Source organism: Girardinichthys multiradiatus, chromosome 8 (genome assembly GCF_021462225.1).
Source record: "Girardinichthys multiradiatus isolate DD_20200921_A chromosome 8, DD_fGirMul_XY1, whole genome shotgun sequence".
NCBI classification, from domain to species: domain Eukaryota; kingdom Metazoa; phylum Chordata; class Actinopteri; order Cyprinodontiformes; family Goodeidae; genus Girardinichthys; species Girardinichthys multiradiatus.
Window position 1 is genome coordinate 32140766 of NC_061801.1, and position 19664 is coordinate 32160429.

Genomic DNA, 19664 nt, shown 5'->3' on the forward strand with positions numbered 1-19664 from the left:
TGTTGGTAAATATGCACTCTGAATGTCATGTTAACTTTCAGCCTTTAAGGATTTCAACAGTATTTTTCACAGGTGCTCAAACAATAAGTTTCTAAAACAAGAGCTGAGTAAACAAGTTTTGAATTTATTACAGATTTTTTTTCTAATCCACCTAGGATCAAGATAAATACAGCCCCATGAATATTTTGTTAATGTGCCATAGCAAGCTGTAGAGAGCCTACAGGCTTTTTGTCACCGTCAACAAGGTTCTGGCATAATTCATCCTGGATATTTGGCTACTTTTCTTATCAGAGTTGGTGGAGTTTTTTTGTTTTGGCACAGAAACATCTTTTAAGCATGGTTCACAAACCTTAAGTGGAATCAGAGTCAAAAATACTTAGTTATTAAGTAATTAATTAAGTAATTAAATTGTTCTTGACTCCACAAACTTTAGTGAACCATGCTTAAAAGCCTTGTCATGTTGGCCAGCCTTATCCATTCCAAAACCAGTATTCATGTGTGTTTGCAAATGTTGCCTTGTTGCCCAAAGTTAATGTTGTTTACCTGTTTACTTGAAGTACAGTTAAGTCAGTCCTCCATCTTCATCATTACGTTCACTTTTTGCAATGCACCAGTACCACTGGAATTGAAACAGCCCACAACATGGTGCTGCTACCACCATGGTTAACAGATTTGAAAGCCTTGCCTTGACTCCTTCAGCATTCGTCTTGCTGTTGTGGCTAAATACCATTTTTTTTTCTTTCATGAGGATAAAACCTTGCTCCAGAAGGAATTTGGCTTATCCATTTTTACAGGTGCAAACTTCAGTCAGGCTGAAAAGGCTTGGTTTTTGGAGCAGGCTCAAGTCTTGATGGTTTCTGTTTTGGTCTTGAACAACCTATCAAATTGCCTTTTTATCTTAGGGTAATCGTTTAAGTCAGGTGGTTGACACAAATGGATGTTCCAACAGCACAAATATTGCAAAGATTCTATAATGACCCTCCCAAAGGCCCCATCTCGACACTACTAAATATTTGTGGACTAAACGTCAGGTCAGGAGGCTAACCAATGTGAATGAACTCTTCTAATTTTGTCAAGAAGACTGGTCAAAAATAGAACCATAATTATACCTGAAGTTTTTTGATGGCTACAAAAAGTGTGTGGTTTCTTTACAACTCACTAAGAAACATTTAAACAAACATTCTTCGGGTGTATGTATATATTAGAACCTGTATGTATAATTATGACCCGGTCAGGATTAGCGATAATCTATAATAAATTAAAACTTGTGAACATAATTCTTTTTATTGGAAATTTGTTGAACCTGCACGGTATATTGACAGTCCACAACAAAACAGAGGGCCTCCTTAAAGACCCAAAATTAATATGATGTTCATGCCCATGTGGAGTGCATGCAAACTTTCCATTAGCACTGTATATTTAAACTGTTGTATTTGCACATAAAGCATTCAATTTCAATTTATCCATTTATCATCTGTATCTATCTTTCCAAGAGAGTAATATTTTTAGTTAAAATAGGGCACATTCATACAAGTAATAGGAAAAAAAAGAGTTCAATGTGTGTTATTGCTTTGTACAGCAACCATAATGAAGTACCTTCTGAGGTAGCTCACTCTCCGAGTTACATAATTCTCCACAGGAAAGGTTGATTAAAGGTAACCTTACCATGCGCTGCCTGCTAACCACAGTGTGTAATTTCTGTCAAATTAGTGTAGTGGCCGCAGTCGTCTGGTACTTACTAAATCTTATTTGCTTTGCAAATGAGACTCAGCATTGAGCAGGCAGGTTCTGGAGTTGTTTCCACAGGGTCAGCATTTCCTTTGGATTCCGTTTGTGAACGAGCAGAACAGATTTGTATGCACACGGATTGTTCCTGTCTGTTCCGGGGAGATCAAACGTTAAGAAACCCGGGTGGTGGATTGGAGAGAGCCCGAGTCTGTTCAGGCACATGCCAAGGTACACATCATCAATTGGGAAAAGGCGAACTCTTTCAGACACCTCTTGTAAACGTAAAGCAAGTGAACCTGAATACACCAGCCCTCCTCCGCCAGCGTAAGGTGGGTACACACCTTTGTAAAAACTTTCCGGTATGTAGTATTTCATGGAGGGCTCACGGTTTGGCATTGCGTTGCTGATCACATCGCCAACAAACAAGTTCATGTCAGTTTCATTAGTATAGGTTCTCCAAAGCTTGTGCTCCTCCACCCTTTTTTGCAAGTAATCCAGAAGGGCATCTGTCCTAAGAAAAACATCGTCATCCCCTTTAAAGATGAAGGCTGCAGTAGGACAGTACTGCTGGAGCCACCTCCAGAGCAGCAAGTCCTTCAAGGTCAAATTGAAGAATGTGTCTCTAAAATCCCACTGGAGAATATCCCCATACTTCTTGTTCTCCAGCCCCAGGAGGTTGTTCAGGTCTGGGTGAGGACCTGTACTCGAGTCCTGTCTTCCAAGCAAGAAAACAGTTTGCACTAATCCCCCTTTCTTATTGAAATCTCCCCTCACCAGACCGCTGCGTCCCCATGTTTCACGTATGGCCTGTCGGTTTTCAAAGTTCCCCACTTGAGATTTGATTGCTATGAGGAGAGTAGGAGACCCCACACCAGAGCTATCGTTTTTCCTCTGACATATACCCGGCTGATTGATAAGAAGAGGGTACTCCGTGCAGTGCATTGACTTGATAAATGCCCTAATTTGCTCTGGCATGCTGTTGAAGTCATTCACACGAGGAACTGAACATTTATTCGACAAGCAGTCAGACAGACATTCATCCTCGATTTCTTTTAAAGGCTGACCTTTTGGCCTTCTCTGCATCCCAGTCCGGTTTCCTTTTAATATTGGATTGTGCTGACGGTCCCAGATGTGCTGCAACTGGTTCCACAGTGCGCTGTCCTCCAGACGAAGGTTCCAGAAAGGGCCAAGTGGGTGAGAGGCCAGGGCAGAGGAATTGGCAGAAATCCCTGAAGCAATGTAGTGAACGGGTATTTTCGGAGGAGCATAGGAGATGGTGACAAATATGGTCACCATGATGTAAATCACAAGGTGGCCAGTCATCATACAAGGCAGCAGGAAAAGGCACAGTAATCTCCCATTGCATTTGCAGCATTTTCCCATTGTCAGTCAAACACCTGTTCAAAGAAAAAAAGAATATTTATATATATTTTTTAAATAATCAAATCTAATCTGACTTTATATCCCCTCTACCTAAACAAAAAACACAGCAGCGTTAATCCCTTTTAACACTCTGGAGTTTCTGTCTCCGTGGTGACAGTCCAGTGGGGGTTATTATCTGTTCTTGTCTGCACTCAGAACCTCATCCTGTATTGCTGAATACCTGAGCCCCAGAGCAAAATATGATATAAAATGCAACCCCGTTGTGTTTTATTTGACGTTTAAATCTCTACACTTGCTTTGACACATATTGTCAGTCTTGCCAGTGGATGGAATATGAAGCTTCATATAAATATTACTTACAAGTGACAGGTTCAGATGACAAAGATTTAAAAAGGAGAAGTCCACTCTCCTGTCTTCTGTTGTCTGATATGGTTATAGGCCAGTTATTTCAGGTCCCACCACTCGAGCATCATTTATATCCAAAACAGGACAACCTCTAGCTGTACATCTAACAAGTGCTCCTCTAGTGCTGTTCAAGAGGCAGCTGAGCAACGCATCCCAGGTGAAGCAACCTGTGCACACAGAGCATGCGTCTATTTGACTCCTCATTAAATAATGACGAAAAATACCCCACGGGAGGGGTGTATTATCTTTAGCAGACTATGACCGATGTTACTCTGTGATGTCTCTAAAGCAGATTTTGATTTGCATCCATGTGCTGAAGGTGAATATTTGCATGGTGCAAGCGAAATGGCCTGCTAAAATGAGCTTAACCGTGTATTGGTTCTGTTGTGAGTGATTTATCAAATGACCGCATATTTAACCGAGGTTGCACAAGTCTATGTGAAAATACAATGACTTATGAAATTGATAACACCCCTTGAACAACTTGTTTTACAACCACAAACTTCAACGTGCTTTTTACAATTTTTGTAAATAAAAATCTAATCAGTGTGGCGTGCCTTTATAATCAGACCCCATGGGTTCATACTTTGTAGAAAAAAAAAGAAGATTTTGCAGCAATTACAGCTGTAAGTTTTCTGTACCACCTTTGCAGATCTGACACTGAAAATTATGCTGTTTGTTGTTCTAAAAAGAGTCTAATCTCGGTCAGATAGGATGAATGTGTCTAGTTATTTACAGATTCTCATTTTCGTTTGAATATACACTCAGTAATTAAAACAGGTGAATATGTATTTAGCTTCATCCATTCCACCTTCCCTGTCTCTGTTCCAATAAAATCATCCCCACAGCATGGTATTGCCACTACCATGTTTCCACTGTGGGGATAGTGTTGTCGGTCCGCTACAAGGCCTGCAGTAAACTTTTTTTTGCCTTTTTTTTCATCATTAGCTTTATTCTTGGCACTCTTCTTTAAGGACAGCTTGGTGAAGTGCACAACTAATACTTGTTGTGTCAACGAGTTCTTCCAGATTCTGTGGATTTCAGCAGATCCTCCAGAGTTACTTTGGATCTTTTGGCTGCTTCTCTGAATAATGCTTTGCAGGGTGGACTCTATTTACTGAGCTGGTGACTTCTAAATGCAGTTGGTAACAATAGATTTAATTTAGATGTTAAAGAGATATGGAGACTGACAACAAACCCACTCCAGACAATTTCTTTTTTAAGATTTTGTGTTGCTAGTGGGCTCACAGAAACCAGATAGGATATGGGCAGAGAGAAACAGGGGGAAGATATGCAGCAAAAAATTCAGAAGATTCAGTATTTCATGTTGGTCTATAACAAACAATTCCAAAAAAATATATAGACGTTTGTGTTTGTAACATGACAATAGTTGGAAATTTCAACAGGTATAAATACATTTATAGGATTGTAACTCTCTTAAGTTAAAATGCTAACCTTTTTCCTTGTTATTTTGAAATAAATAATAAATAAATAATAATTAAATGGCTTAGAGATGCATCTCAATAAATTAGAATATCATTGAACACTTTATTTTATTATTGATTCAATTAAAAAGTGAAATATTTTACATAGATTCATTACACACAAATGGATATATTAAAAGCATTTATTTCTGTAAATTTGGGGGAATATGACTGACACCTATAAAACCCCCAAATTTGTTGGAAATTGGAACATTTAATACAGAAATACATGCCTAATAAAATGTGTGGACATGCATTGTGCAGTATACACTTAATGCTTTGTTGGGGCAGTGTGGGCAGTGTGGAATGCAAGTGAAGCCCAGGTGGCTCTAAAGGGGTCTTCAGCTTGTTTTTAGTGTCAGGTCTGGTGTCTCTGATCTTCCTCTTGACCTAAAGCCTTCAGATTTGCTATGGCATTTAGGCCAGTCTACTTTTCTGACCAATCAAGTACGGTGATAACATGGTCATTAAACCAGGTGTTAGTATTTTCTGGCAGAGTGGGAGGTGCCAAGTCTTGCTGAAAAGCCGAATGGATTCTGTGCCTCTCCACTCTTCTACCAGACTTGACCCTAGGACCTTGATTTTCTAAATGAATTGCAAGAAAATAAGAACAGTCCAGTTCTTTTTCTCATTAGTCCAGGTAAGACACTTCTGACATAATCTCTGATTCAGGAGTGGCTTAACAGAGGGAATGTGACAGTTGTAGCCATGTCCTGTTTTGGCTATATCTGTGTGTGGTGGTCCTTAATCAGTGATTCCAGCAACTATTCACTTTTTGTGAATCTTCCCCATACTCTTGAATAGGCTTTATTTAACAATCCCCTCAGTGCATCTTGCCTGTGCACATTTTATCTACCACACTGTTTCTTTCCACTAAACGTTCTAATAACAGGATTTGAACAGCACCTTGTCAACACCCAGCTTCCTTACTAATGACCTTTTGTAGCTTACCCCTTTGTGAAAAATCTTAATGACTTTCCCCTGGACAACTGTCAAGTCATCAACCTTCCACTTGTTTGTGTAGAACATAACATAGCCATAAAACAATTCTGTATAAAAATCGTCCTTATTAATGGTGTTATGTAATATTCAAATTGTCTGAGAAACTGAATTTTAGGTTTTTATTCATTGCAATCAACACAAATAATTGCTTAAAATACATCTAAATCTTATACGAGTTTCATTTTTAAAATGTAATTACTGAGAATAAAGTAAAATTTTGATTAAATGATATTTTATTGACATATATTTTTCAAAATGTGAGTGCAGAAACACATGTAAAACATTCCACCAAATTCCCACTTACGAAAATTAAAACTGCAAAAACACTACTGCTCGCGACAAAGCGTAACAGACGCATGTGTGGACCAATAGAATGAATGTCTGTCTACTTGTTATGCGCTGATTCCCACGATTTAGCCAATAGAAATGAAGGGGACGCGGGACTTAAAGTGGCTACTTTGAGTGTATGTTTTGCGTGGAGCGATGCATGTTTGGTTGAGCTATGAATGAGGGGCCATCATTCCGGTGGCACGGAGATGGAAAACACAGTTTTTACTCTCGCTACGTGTATGTAAAATGTACAGCCAGGTTTTCCTGTCAGGTATTTGAATGACCAGTCAACCATATTCAATCTCTTTGCCGGGTAAGTGTATTTCTAAGCCTGTTTGAAATAAGCGTTTTTGAGCAACAAAACATGCAACAGTCCTGTTTATTTGTCTGTGGCATTAAGTAGCAAGCTTGCTAGCAGATTTTTTTCGTACTCTTTCTATTGCCAAGTAGAAGGTGTTATCTTTAATTTTAAAACCGAAGAAACCTATTTTTTTATTTTAGGTTAGGGACATTGAACATTTCAAGACTCGCTTTTGTCTAGTTTTAGTCAAAGTCGCCAGCCATGGGTTGTTTTGAATCGCCGTTAGCGTTAGCTTATTCTTCAGGTCGTGTGTATGTATCTTCTCGGAGAAGAAGTAACCCAAACACGCAGTTTCTCACACAAAACCAGACGCAGCTTACAAAACAACGGAGCTAATGTTTCCCAGAAGACCCCGATAGCTGGAGATGAGATATGTTTGTAGCCATATCATCACCAATTTCCTTCCTCTCATAGTTCTTCGGCTAACGTTGAGACTGTATCCCCTACTTTAAGGCACCTAGTGCGTTCTGTTCCTCTGGTATTCCCAACAACAAAGGCTTTTGTTGTTTCGGGAAATTATTTCCTCTCATTTGTGTATTAAACTTTAGCTGGAGTAATAACCAGAGCAACATGAAAGCCCTCTCCCTCAAGCACTCAGTAATGCATTCTTGCAACATCTAACGGTGCTGGCATATTTGTTAAAGCTGTAGTTGGGTATGCTAGCCACATTTTTAAGAATTGTATTTATCTATGTCAAAACAAGTAGTTTAATTTTAAAGAGTCTTCAAATCATCTCCAAAATAATATCAGTATGATCATTGAAACGTGAAGTATGCCACCGTTTAAATATTCATCGAAAAACTGGCCCTTTTCCAAGCCGATGTTAAAGATTGATTCTGAAAATAAAGTAAAAAAAATGGTCAAAGGAGTCACAGTTAGTAAATATCTGTTTTGAGGATCAATACATTTGTACTACTATTTTAGCTCCTGCATTTGCAATGCCACATTTATTAAATCCCTTTTGGTACATACAGGTGCTTCTCAAAACATTAGAATATAATTGAAAGTTGATTTATTTCAGGAATATATATAATTTTTTTTTTTTCAGTCCTCTGAATGTGTGTTCGTTTGTTTTATTTTTTTAATAGCGGGCCACGAGGAAGAATGAGACATGCAGAAAGTGTCTACTGTGGTAGAAAGAGGTTCACAAGCAATAAGGATAATCGTAGCATTTATTATTGTGAAGCAAAACCCTTTTAAAGATTTTGGGTGAAATTCTAATTTTCAAAGAAACAAAATGTGTTTTCATTAGCTGCTTGTATTTTCTTCAAATGTATTGAAAGGTACCTGTTGGTATGTAAAAACTTCAATAGATTATTAGGTGGATTAAAAACAAAATTCAACTTCAGATAAATCAAACATGGTTTTGGTCAGACCAAAAACTTCCATGCCACATGCCACAGCTATTTCACAAACAGGAAGTAAATAAATGGATAATGCATTGAATTCTGAGTGTGTTTACACCATCAATGGGACCAGCCACTACAAATAAACAATATTTGAGGGGACATTGCTGCAAAGTAAAATTGCAACTCTAGAGATGGGGAACAAAAACGGCAGCTACAAGACCCACTTATGGTGTTATACCTAGTTTGAAGACTCATACATACCACTGTGTTTCATTTTGGTGGTCAGTCAGTCATTTTCTACCGCTTATTCCATAGTGGGTCGCGGGGAAGCTGGTGCCTATCTCCAGCAGTCTATGGGCGAGAGGCGGGGTACACCCTGGACAGATCGCCAGTCCATCATAGGGCAACACACAAACAACCACGCACACACTCATTCATACACCTAAGGGCAATTTAGAGTGATCAATTAACCTAACAGGCATGTTTTTGGACAGTGGGAGTGTTCTCCGTGCATGCGTGGGTTCTCACCGGGTACTCCGGCTTCCTCCCGGAGTACCCGGTGAGAACCCACGCATGCACGGAGAACATGCAAACTCCATGCAGAAAGACCCCCCGGACGGGAATTGAACCCAGGACCTTCTTGCTGCAAGGCAACAGTGCTACCAACTGTGCCACTGTGCAGCCCCATTTTGGTGGTATTCCTTACAAACAACAAAAGCTTCTGTTGTTGCAGGAAAGTTTTCTGTCTCAGTTTTGCATTAGCCTTTTGCTGGAGAAATTACTTCAACAACATGATAGCTCTATCTCGAAAGCACTCAGTATTTTATTCTTTACATCTAATGGTTCTGGCGCATTTATTAATGGAAAGGCATGCTAGCAACAGAAAGTAACCATGCAATACTTTTATGAAAAAATAAAATAAATTTAGAATACTTTTGCAGAGATCATATATGTAGGTTAATAGTAAAGACCACAATTGTTTTAAAAACTGAAAATATGTGATCATTTATGCCCTTTGTTATATTAAAACCTGTTAAGTTGTGACTCAAAATTACAGATATTTAATTTAAAAAAAGTATTTCAGTGGTTAGAGTAAATGAATTGACTTGCAATAGGGCTTTTTCAGCAAAAATGTCACGTTCATCACTGTAGAATATTATTTTTTCCACGATTAAAAACAGCTACAGAAATTCTGCTGCCTTGGAACAAAACACTATTCTGCTTACATTATTTTTATGTAAACAATATAGTTAAATTCTGAAATGATGACCTTTTCCAAATTTTGATAGAAACTGCACTTTTCACAGGCTAAATAAGCATGAACTTATGTATCAAATTTAGTTTTTTTGTTGTTTTTGTTTTCCATGTGGGTACCTGAAAACATTAACAGACTGCTTAGTTGATATTGAATATTAGAACCATGTGAAACAAATGATGTCATACCTGTGGTTAACCAGTTGTAGTCAAGTATTTTCTAGAATGGTTTAACCTGTGTACACTGTGGTCTTGGGAAGACATTCAGGAGTTAAGCCCATGGATTTAATTCTAGGAAAGAGCTTGAACTTTCAGAGTAACACACAGATGATAGTTATCCCTTCCACCCTCATGGCAAACTTGAGAATTTCCGTATCGCTCTTCTCACACAGAAGTCTCCACAACCCTCACTGTGTGGTCTACCTTCTGAAACCCCTAAACACTATCCAGTGCAAAGAACTTCCATCAGAGCTCTCTGCCTGTGTGTAATTTATTCTTGGTAATATTTGTAAAGGCCTCCAAGATTTGTTACAAAAGTATTTCAGGTTTAGAACATCTCATGGAACACTGTTAAATCCATCATCTAAACATGGGAAAAGAGTATTGCTCCGCTATAAATCCACAAACACATGGCTGTCTACCTAAACTGCCAAGCCTGGCAAGGAGAGCATTAATCAGAGAAGTAACTAAGAGTCCTATTGTAACTTTTGAGGAGCTGCAGAGATCTACTCCTCCAGAACAATGTGTTAACAGGACAACTATTATACAATCCACAAATGCAGCCTTTATGAAAGAGTTGGAAGGAGGCTTTCTTTCAGAAGAAGTCCTGTTTGCCACAAACAATGTAGAGGAAACCACAAACGGGCGGAAGAAGGTGGGCTGGTGAAGTTTAACTTTTGACCTCTAGACAATCCTCACAGCAATGGGTGGTGGTCACAGCATCAGGCTGTGGGGACAGGAAAGCTGTTCAGAGTTGATGGGGCAGATGGATTCATCTAAATACAGGGCAATCTTGGAAAAAAAGACTCATTTGGAAGCTGCAAAAGACAAAACCTGGGGAGGAGGTTTACTTTCCAACAGGACAATTGTACTAAGCATACACCAAAAGATTTGCAGTTGCTGCAGAACTTGGCTCATCAAAGTATTGACACTAGATTTTATTTAGAGGCATCAGAGTGAAGGCGGCTGAATACAAACAATCCTCATGTTTTAGATTTCTGTTTTTTTTTTTACAGCTTTCACTGCTTGCGCTGCTTTATGTTGTTATATCATGTAAAATCCTAGTAAGATACATTACAGTTTGAGGTAATGTGACAAAATGTGAAGGAGGCAAACATTGAAAACATTTAGGAAAACATTTGCAAGGCACTGTAGGTGGATTAAACTAGTTTTGATGTTTGATTTGCCAAGTTAAATTTCTCCCATTCTTAGCACAAGGAAACTCTTTGAACATAACTTTCATGTTGGCATGGTGCCTTGAGTGAGTCCATAGAGAGCACACACAAGGCTAATATAAGCACGTCTGATACTGTTGGATGCTTGTTCTGCCACATTAAAAATAAAATCAATGACTACACAAATAGACTTGCATGCTTCATATGTTAATAGTGGTTTCTTACAGAGCTGCATATGAGCATCAGTGAAGTCAGGTTCCTTTTTGAATTTGACATTATACATTTTTTTCTAGGTCAAAATGCACCACTAAGGGCTGTGCAGGCCAGTATTTTTGCCTTAAATGAAATCCTCTTTCTGTCAAGAAAGATGTTTTATACATTAACACAGATTGCATAACTAGAGATGTCCTGTTTATGAAATTCACTTTTTGTCAATACCTCTCCTTGCTAATAAACTGATTATTCTTACAGCTTTTTCAGTGTTATACATTTACGTATTAGTAGCTTACCTTTATCTCTGGAGGAAGCTGTTGTGCTCTCAAAGGTAGTCGCTTTTCCTAATTTATGTGAGAAACAGAATAAGTACATTAGATTATACTTCTGTGCACAAAATGCGGCTAGATAATGGTCCAAGACTTTATATAGGGTTTGTTCCACCCTGGTTGATTGTATGTTGACTGTTTTGTCTAAAAGAAATGTGCTCAATCCTCTCTGTCTTGTCAAAATGTCCTAACTGGATATATGTTCCACTGATATGTGCTTTCTTTCTTTCTTTCTTAGGTTTTTCTTTGATGTTCTCTTCCACTCTGTACAGTTTATTCTTCTAAGATTCCCCAGGACCACTTAAGATCAATGCCTTAGTTTTGAAATTAATTACAGAACTTAGACACAATCTGTTTATATTGTTATATTTTTGTCTGTAGTAGTTGAGGCCAATCTTTCTTTTCCTCACAAATTTTCACCTGACATCAAGTTAAAAGGGCCATCAGAACCCTTAAGTGTAAGCTAAACAAAACAAGAGCCACCATGTCCTCCATCCTTCCCTTCACACCCCCGGTCGTGAAGCGCCTCCTGGGATGGAAGAAGACTCCAACTGGGAGTGGAGGAGCCGGTGGAGGAATCGGTGGAGTCGGGGAGCAGAACGGAGGAGGGCAGGAGGAGAAGTGGTGTGAGAAAGCTGTGAAAAGCCTGGTGAAGAAGCTTAAGAAGACAGGCCAGCTGGATGAGCTGGAGAAAGCCATCAGCACGCAGAACTGCAACACAAAGTGTGTTACAATACCAAGGTATGGGCACGTGACAGTTTGTTAAAAATACAAACACACAATATCCTAACTTCGAGTAATCATGTGAATTATTGACCAAACCCACCTGTATATCTGAGTGGCGTTGACCTTTCTGTAACCCTGAGCTTTTTCTTTTCATAAATTTACTCGGAACATGTAATTTGCTAATTCAACAGATTCACTGTCTGTCTTCACTTGAAAGTAGCAGCACCACCAATTTTTCATAAACATAGCTTTCATGTATGAAGAAATGTTAAGAAAAGGATGATGGCCACCAGAAATGCAGCAACAGTTGGTTCACTTCCCCCGTTATGTCGTGCCATAGGTTAAGAAGGTTGCAGAAGTGAAACACTGCTTAAGGAAGCAGATGTCCTGCACAACACCAGAAGAACGTGTTCTAAACTTGACTTGATGGGCATCCATTAAGACATTTTATAAAAGACTCGATACTTTCAAATCTTATAGCTTTAAAAATATCTTAATTTGGTGCTGCTGCTGCTACCCCTTTGGTAACTCACACAGACCCAGCAGAGAAAGATAAAGGGCTACCTTTATGTGTACTTTCTTTCCCAAATTAAATCAAGCTTCATGAATTGAGTTTGTGTCTTTGGTTAAAGTGGTGTGCTGCATGCACCACCAACCACCCCCTTCACTTCACACTTGCTATTGTGACTCTGACGGCATCCCGGGCCAGGGTTAGGAACATCATTGTGGCTTCTGATTACTTCATGATGACATTTGATTGTATTAAATATTTATATTATGGCTGCAACTACTGATTATTTTGGTAGGTGACTAATATGTCTGTTTTTTTTTTTAAATCTAATTAGTCTAAGGTTATTTTAATCCATCTCTGACTTCTGTTGGCACACACTGCAGTTTTTCACATGAACAGACACATTTTATGTTCTCAAGTAGAGATTAAAAAAGTTTTACAAATTGGTAACTCTGTAAAAGAATCTGTTTAGTCTGCAATGATTTAGTTTAGGTTATTCCTAAATTCCAAAATTCAGCTTTGTCTTAATTACGTATTTATTTAATGTGACTAGCGAGTCGGCCTGAATGAGATTCTCAGAGTATTCAATTCAATTCAAAAATACTTTATTAATCCCAAAGGGAAATTAAATGTTGTTGTAGCTCATTATGAAGGTTTCTTCAAAGAGCCGTTGTAGATGCTGATGGCTGTGGGCAGGAAGGATCTCCTGTAGCGCTCTGTCTTACAGCAGATCTGAAGAAGCCTCTGACTGAAGACACTCTGTTGTTGTAGGACAGTCTCATGAAGAAGATGCTCAGGGTTCTCTATAATGTTCTTCATTTTATGAAGAATCCATCTTTCCACAATGATCTCCAGAGGTTCCAGAGGAGTCCCCAGAACAGAGCCAGCCTTCTTTATCAGCTTGTTGAGCTTTTTTAAGTCCCTGGCTCTGATGCTGCTTCCCCAGCAGATGATGGTAGAAGAGATCAAACTCTCCACAACAGACTTATAGAAGATATGCAGCATCTTGCTGCAAACACCAAAGGACCTAAGCTTCCTCAAGAAGTACAGTCTGCTCTGTCCCTTCTTGTAGATGGCTTCACAGTTGCATCTCCACTCTAGTCTGTTGTCCAGGTGAACACTGAGGTATTTATACTCCTCCACCACCTCCACTTCTTCTCCCATGACAGAAATAGTTTTTGACTTATTCCTGTTTCTCTTAAAATCTACAATCATCTCCTTTGTTTTAGTCACGTTCAAGATGAGATGATTGTTTTCACACCATGCCACAAAGCGGTCCACCACCTTCCTGTACTCAGCTTCTTGTCCATCTCTGATCTACCCCACGACTGCAGAATCATCCGAGTATTTCTGCAGATGACCGGAGTCTGTCTTGCACTGGAAGTCTGAGGTGTACAGAGTGAAAAGGAATGGTGAGAGTACAGTCCCCTGTGGTGCTCCTGTGCTGCTGACTACCTGGTTAGACTCACAACCCTTCAGTCTCAAGGACTACCGAACCATTCTTGAGGACCATGTGCATCCAATGGTTCAAACATTGTATCCTGAAGGCGGTGCCGTGTATCAGGATGACAATGCACCAATACACACAGCAAGACTGGTGAAAGATTGGTTTGATGAACATGAAAGTGAAGTTGAACATCTCCCATGGCCTGCACAGTCACCAGATCTAAATATTATTGAGCCACTTTGGGGTGTTTTGGAGGAGCGAGTCAGCAAACGTTTTCCTCCACCAGTATCACGTAGTGACCTGGCCACTATCCTGCAAGAAGAATGGCTTAAAATCCCTCTGACCACTGTGCAGGACTTGTAAATGTCATTCTCAAGACGAATTGACGCTGTATTGGCTGCAAAAGGAGGCCCTACACCATACTAATAAATTATTGTGGTCTAAAACCAGGTGTTTCAGTTTCATTGTCCAACACCTGTATTTCCTACATATTGACAGATACTGATAAAATTGTGTAAAACAAAAAAAACAAAAAAAAACAAAATTGGTTAATAAAATTGGTCGATGACGTTCCTATAGTTTCCACACAATAATCTTTGACACGTTAAATTGTTCTTCAAGAGAAACAAAAAGTCGTATTCTTCCTTCAGCCAGCTGATCTTCAGTTTACAGCAGTAGATGGGGGAGGGAAAGTTATGTGTTACTCTATGCTCCATACAGCTGAATAAAACTGCTAATAATTCAGCTATAATCTATTCGCTGTTATAACATAAATATCACTCCTGCCTCATGGCAAATCAGTGGTGTGTGATGCATGACAGATAATACACCTGTTATTCTGGGTGAAGTACGTTGTATAAGGCTTCTGTTGTTAAGAACATTCTTATCAGTTCAGAGTTATTGCTTTGGAACCAGGTTGCAGTAAAACAGATAAAGGAACGTTGATGTATTTTTATCTACATATCTGTGCTTTATCTGTAAACAAAATAATATGACCCTAAATTGGAACTCATTTTAATCTTACTAGAAGAAAATTGCAGTTTAGGTAACCAGAAACTGCTTAGAGAAACCCACTATTAGCAAAATATTTTCTCCTCTGTTGTCTCGGTATATATTTTATTAGAGTCCAATGTTTTGTGTTGCTGCTTATCTGAAATACGACTCCATACAAGGTGAAACTGTATAAAGCCAAAATGTGTGAATGTTGTTTAAAGGACCACAAGAAAACTGTAGCTTTGTGGTCACTTAAGATTTTTTGTAATTTTATTTACAGAAATTAAAATAACCGTAAGTATTCATACTTCAGTATTGACAACGAGGTATGACGTTGCAGCCTTTCCCCCATCTGTTGCTGTGCACTACCGTTCAGCTAGCTAAAAGAAGGTTCCTACATATTTCCCTCGGTCACCTTTTGGCTGTTGGGAAATATTTCAGGTTTCAGGCACTTGGCAGCTTTTTCTAAATTTGGTTAATACAGGTCCTTCTCAAAATATTAGCATATTGTGATAAAGTTCATTATTTTCCATAATGTCATGATGAAAATTTAACATTCATATATTTTAGATTCATTGCACACTAACTGAAATATTTCAGGTCTTTTATTGTCTTAATACGGATGATTTTGGCATACAGCTCATGAAAACCCAAAATTCCTATCTCACAAAATTAGCATATTTCATCTGACCAAAAAAAAGAAAAGTGTTTTTAATACAAAAAAGGTCAACCTTCAAATAATCATGTACAGTTATGCACTCAATACTTGGTCGGGAATCTTTTTGAAGAAATGACTGCTTCAATGCGGCGTGGGATGGAGGCAATCAGCCTGTGGCACTGCTGAGGTCTTATGGAGGCCCAGGATGCTTCGATAGCAGCCTTTAGCTCATCCAGAGTGTTGGGTCTTGAGTCTCTCAACGTTCTCTTCACAATATCCCACAGATTCTCTATGGGGTTCAGGTCAGGAGAGTTGGCAGGCCAATTGAGCACAGTGATACCATGGTCAGTAAACCATTTACCAGTGGTTTTGGCACTGTGAGCAGGTGCCAGGTCGTGCTGAAAAATGAAATCTTCATCTCCATAAAGCTTTTCAGCAGATGGAGGCATGAAGTGCTCCACAATCTCCTGATAGCTAGCTGCATTGACCCTGCCCTTGATAAAACACAGTGGACCAACACCAGCAGCTGACACGGCACCCCAGACCATCACTGACTGTGGGTACTTGACACTGGACTTCTGGCATTTTGGCATTTCCTTCTCCCCAGTCTTCCTCTAGACTCTGGCACCTTGATTTCCGAATGACATGCAGAATTTGCTTTCATCCGAAAAAAGTACTTTGGACCATTGAGCAACAGTCCAGTGCTGCTTCTCTGTAGCCCAGGTCAGGCGCTTCTGCCGCTGTTTCTGGTTCAAAAGTGGCTTGACCTGGGGAATGCGGCACCTGTAGCCCATTTCCTGCACACGCCTGTGCACGGTGGCTCTGGATGTTTCTACTCCAGACTCAGTCCACTGCTTCCGCAGGTCCCCCAAGGTCTGGAATCGGCCCTTCTCCCCAGTCTTCCTCCAGACTCTGGCACCTTGATTTCCGAATGACATGCAGAATTTGCTTTCATCCGAAAAAAGTACTTTGGACCATTGAGCAACAGTCCAGTGCTGCTTCTCTGTAGCCCAGGTCAGGCGCTTCTGCCGCTGTTTCTGGTTCAAAAGTGGCTTGACCTGGGGAATGCGGCACCTGTAGCCCATTTCCTGCACACACCTGTGCACGGTGGCTCTGGATGTTTCTACTCCAGACTCAGTCCACTGCTTCCGCAGGTCCCCCAAGGTCTGGAATCGGCCCTTCTCCACAATCTTCCTCAGGGTCCGGTCACCTCTTCTCGTTGTGCAGCGTTTTCTGCCACACTTTTTCCTTCCCACAGACTTCCCACTGAGGTGCCTTGATACAGCACTCTGGGAACAGCCTATTCGTTCAGAAATTTCTTTCTGTGTCTTACCCTCTTGCTTGAGGGTGTCAATAGTGGCCTTCTGGACAGCAGTCAGGTCGGCAGTCTTACCCATGATTGGGGTTTTGAGTGATGAACCAGGCTGGGAGTTTTAAAGGCCTCAGGAATCTTTTGCAGGTGTTTAGAGTTAACTCGTTGATTCAGATGATTAGGTTCATAGCTCGTTTAGAGACCCTTTTAATGATATGCTAATTTTGTGAGATAGGAATTTTGGGTTTCCATGAGCTGTATGCCAAAATCATCCGTATTAAGACAATAAAAGACCTGAAATATTTCAGTTAGTGTGCAATGAATCTAAAATACATGAATGTTAAATTTTCATCATGACATTATGGAAAATAATGAACTTTATCACAATATGCTAATATTTTGAGAAGGACCTGTATGTTCGTGGCTTCAGAAAGAGATTCATGTCTCTTTAGAGTTCACATCAGATGTAATGGCAAATATAGTTTTTTTTTTTTTTTTAATCTAAAGTCAAACTTGACTCATACGTACTTTTATCATAATTCATGTGCAAGCTTTTAAATTGTCAACTGTGAGTCTCAGATTAAAGGTTTTTGACAGTAAGAACCACATTGTTTGCTTTAAACTTTCAAGTGAGAAGGGCATTTGGCAAAACATTATTTACATTTGTTTAAACTGTTCTTGTTGTACTTTTCTTTTGTCAAAGGTTAATGAGCGTGGGTTGATGAGTTGCAAGATAAAAGGTCCTATACAGACAGGCAGGACAATTATTTTGATTAGACTGAAAAATCTCTCTTTCTCTGCTTGATCACGCTGAGACACCTTGTAGTAAACCAACCAGCATTTTGGTTTTGCACATAAATATAATCAGATTAAGATTTTTTTTATCATTTAGTGTTTTTTGTCTTTCTTTGTCCTCATTGAGATCTCATTCTGTAATTTGTTTGACTTTCTTCCCATCTCACCTTTTTTGTCTTTGGAATATTATGCCAAAATGTAACGTATGTATGCAGCTTGAATAAGGGTTGAGTCTTGTTTGACGTGGAAGAACTATAAAGTTACAAACTTGTACCGTTGAAAGATTATAACCGATTATAACCATTTGTTGGGTTTTGTTTTCTAAGATCACCAAAATATTTTACTCAGTTTTAAAAAGATACATTTATCTTGGAGTTTTTTATTATCGATATGTGTTCATAGATCAATGTTGAGTCTCTTCCAGCTACTTGTACCATTTGATTGCATCACATCACTTTTTGTCTGATTTAAATTTGTAACATGATCATGGTTCATCTGTTTGGTCTCTTACTAAAAAGCAGGGTATACATACACTTTATTGTCAAAGGTATTCGCTCATTTGCCTTTAAAAACATTAAATTTAGGGTCATCTATTCTTAATCCATAGGCTCTATTATGGTGTTTACAGCGCATTTGTGAGGTCAGACATTAATGTTGGATAAGAAGACCTGTCTTCCGATCTCTGCTCACCCAGATTCATCCCAAAGGTGTTTTATTGCATCCTCAACTGTTTGCTTCTTACAAACTTACCTCACCGCACTGCAAACATTTTCCGGCCTTGAGCTATAACAAAAATACAGACGATTACTTACCTCTGGGCTGTGTATGCTCACACTACTTCCTCCATGCCAGCTGACACGGTTATCTTCCTGCTCTCTATTTTCCATTTTGTCAAGTGTACCACCAGAAGCAGAGAAATGCTTTCAGTTTCTCAAAAGGTCTGGTTGCAGCCCGGTGGTTTGAGAACTCTTGCATTAAAAAAAGCCCCAACTGAAACCGGATAGAACAGGCAACTTCCACACCAAACTTGGTCACCATGTCTTTATGGACTCTGTTTTTTTTTCCACTGGTCTGCAATCATGTAGGAACAAGAATGGGCCAACCTCAAACTGTTCTCACAAACTTGGGAGCTTGAAATTATCCAAAACCTCTAGGTATGCTGAAGCATTAAGAATTATTTTTACTGGAACAACTGTGATTTCAACTCCTGAAAAACGGCCCTGCACTGCCATCCCCTCTGCACCAAACTTAACCTGTAAAACAGTGCTCTCAGGTAAATTCGTTTTTCCAAACTACCAAATCCAAACTCATCCAGACGTAGATGACAGATTGTTACTCCAGAGAACGTGCCTCCAATAATCTAGAGCGGTGGTGTCAAACTCCAGTCCTCGAGGACCGATGTCTGCAACTTTTAAAGGTGTCCCTGGTCCTACAATCAAGAATTAAATGGCTAAATTTCCTCCTCAGTATGCAGTCAAGTTTTCTAGAGTTAATTAACTAGCTAATTAACAAATTTTTTGATTCAGGTGTGTTGAAGCAGAGACTCATCTAAAAGATGGAGGACACCGGCCCTCGTTGACTGGTGTTTGAGACCCGTGATCTGGAATATAGTGGCGCGTGTTCCAAACAACTGCATCCGACACTCTTAATTAGTGACCTCTGTGCACTCTGCAGTCCAGCATCCACTGCGATGTGATTTCACTCATTTTGCCACTTCATGGTTGAATTGCTGTAATTTGCAGTCACTTCCACTTTGTTATAATGCTAACATTTGATATGAACAAATGATTGTTTTTATTGCACAGGTTAGGATTAGTGTTCTTATTCTTTCACAAATGTTTGTAAAAGCAGCCTGCATGCCTAGGTGCGTTTTATACATTTGTGGCCATAGAGGTGATTGGTACAGCTGAATTTAGTTATATAAATGGGTGAGCGAATACTTTTTATAAACTGTTTAAAATAAAGAAAGGAACACTTTGAAAACACATGG

At 39.3% G+C, this 19664-nt stretch overlaps 2 protein-coding genes across 4 annotated transcripts in view; one reads left to right on the forward strand and one right to left on the reverse strand.

The window, feature by feature from the left end:
• Nucleotides 1–1329: 1329 nt before the first annotated feature.
• si:dkey-175m17.6 (N-acetyllactosaminide beta-1,3-N-acetylglucosaminyltransferase 2) lies at nt 1330–3111 on the reverse strand. The gene has a single exon (XM_047373399.1). The coding sequence runs from the start codon at nt 3109–3111 to the stop codon at nt 1768–1770; it is 1344 nt and encodes a 447-aa protein (XP_047229355.1). The 3' UTR covers nt 1330–1767.
• Nucleotides 3112–6493: 3382 nt separating this feature from the next.
• The window catches only part of smad2 (SMAD family member 2), a 28994-nt gene continuing 15823 nt past the window's right edge, over nt 6494–19664 (forward strand). For all 3 annotated transcript variants that reach the window (XM_047373395.1, XM_047373397.1, XM_047373398.1), the window contains exons 1-2: nt 6494–6645; nt 11471–11973. In XM_047373395.1, the coding sequence (XP_047229351.1) occupies nt 11717–11973 (257 nt within the window). In that variant the 5' untranslated portion in view covers nt 6494–6645; nt 11471–11716. The remainder of the gene's footprint in view (nt 6646–11470; nt 11974–19664) is intronic.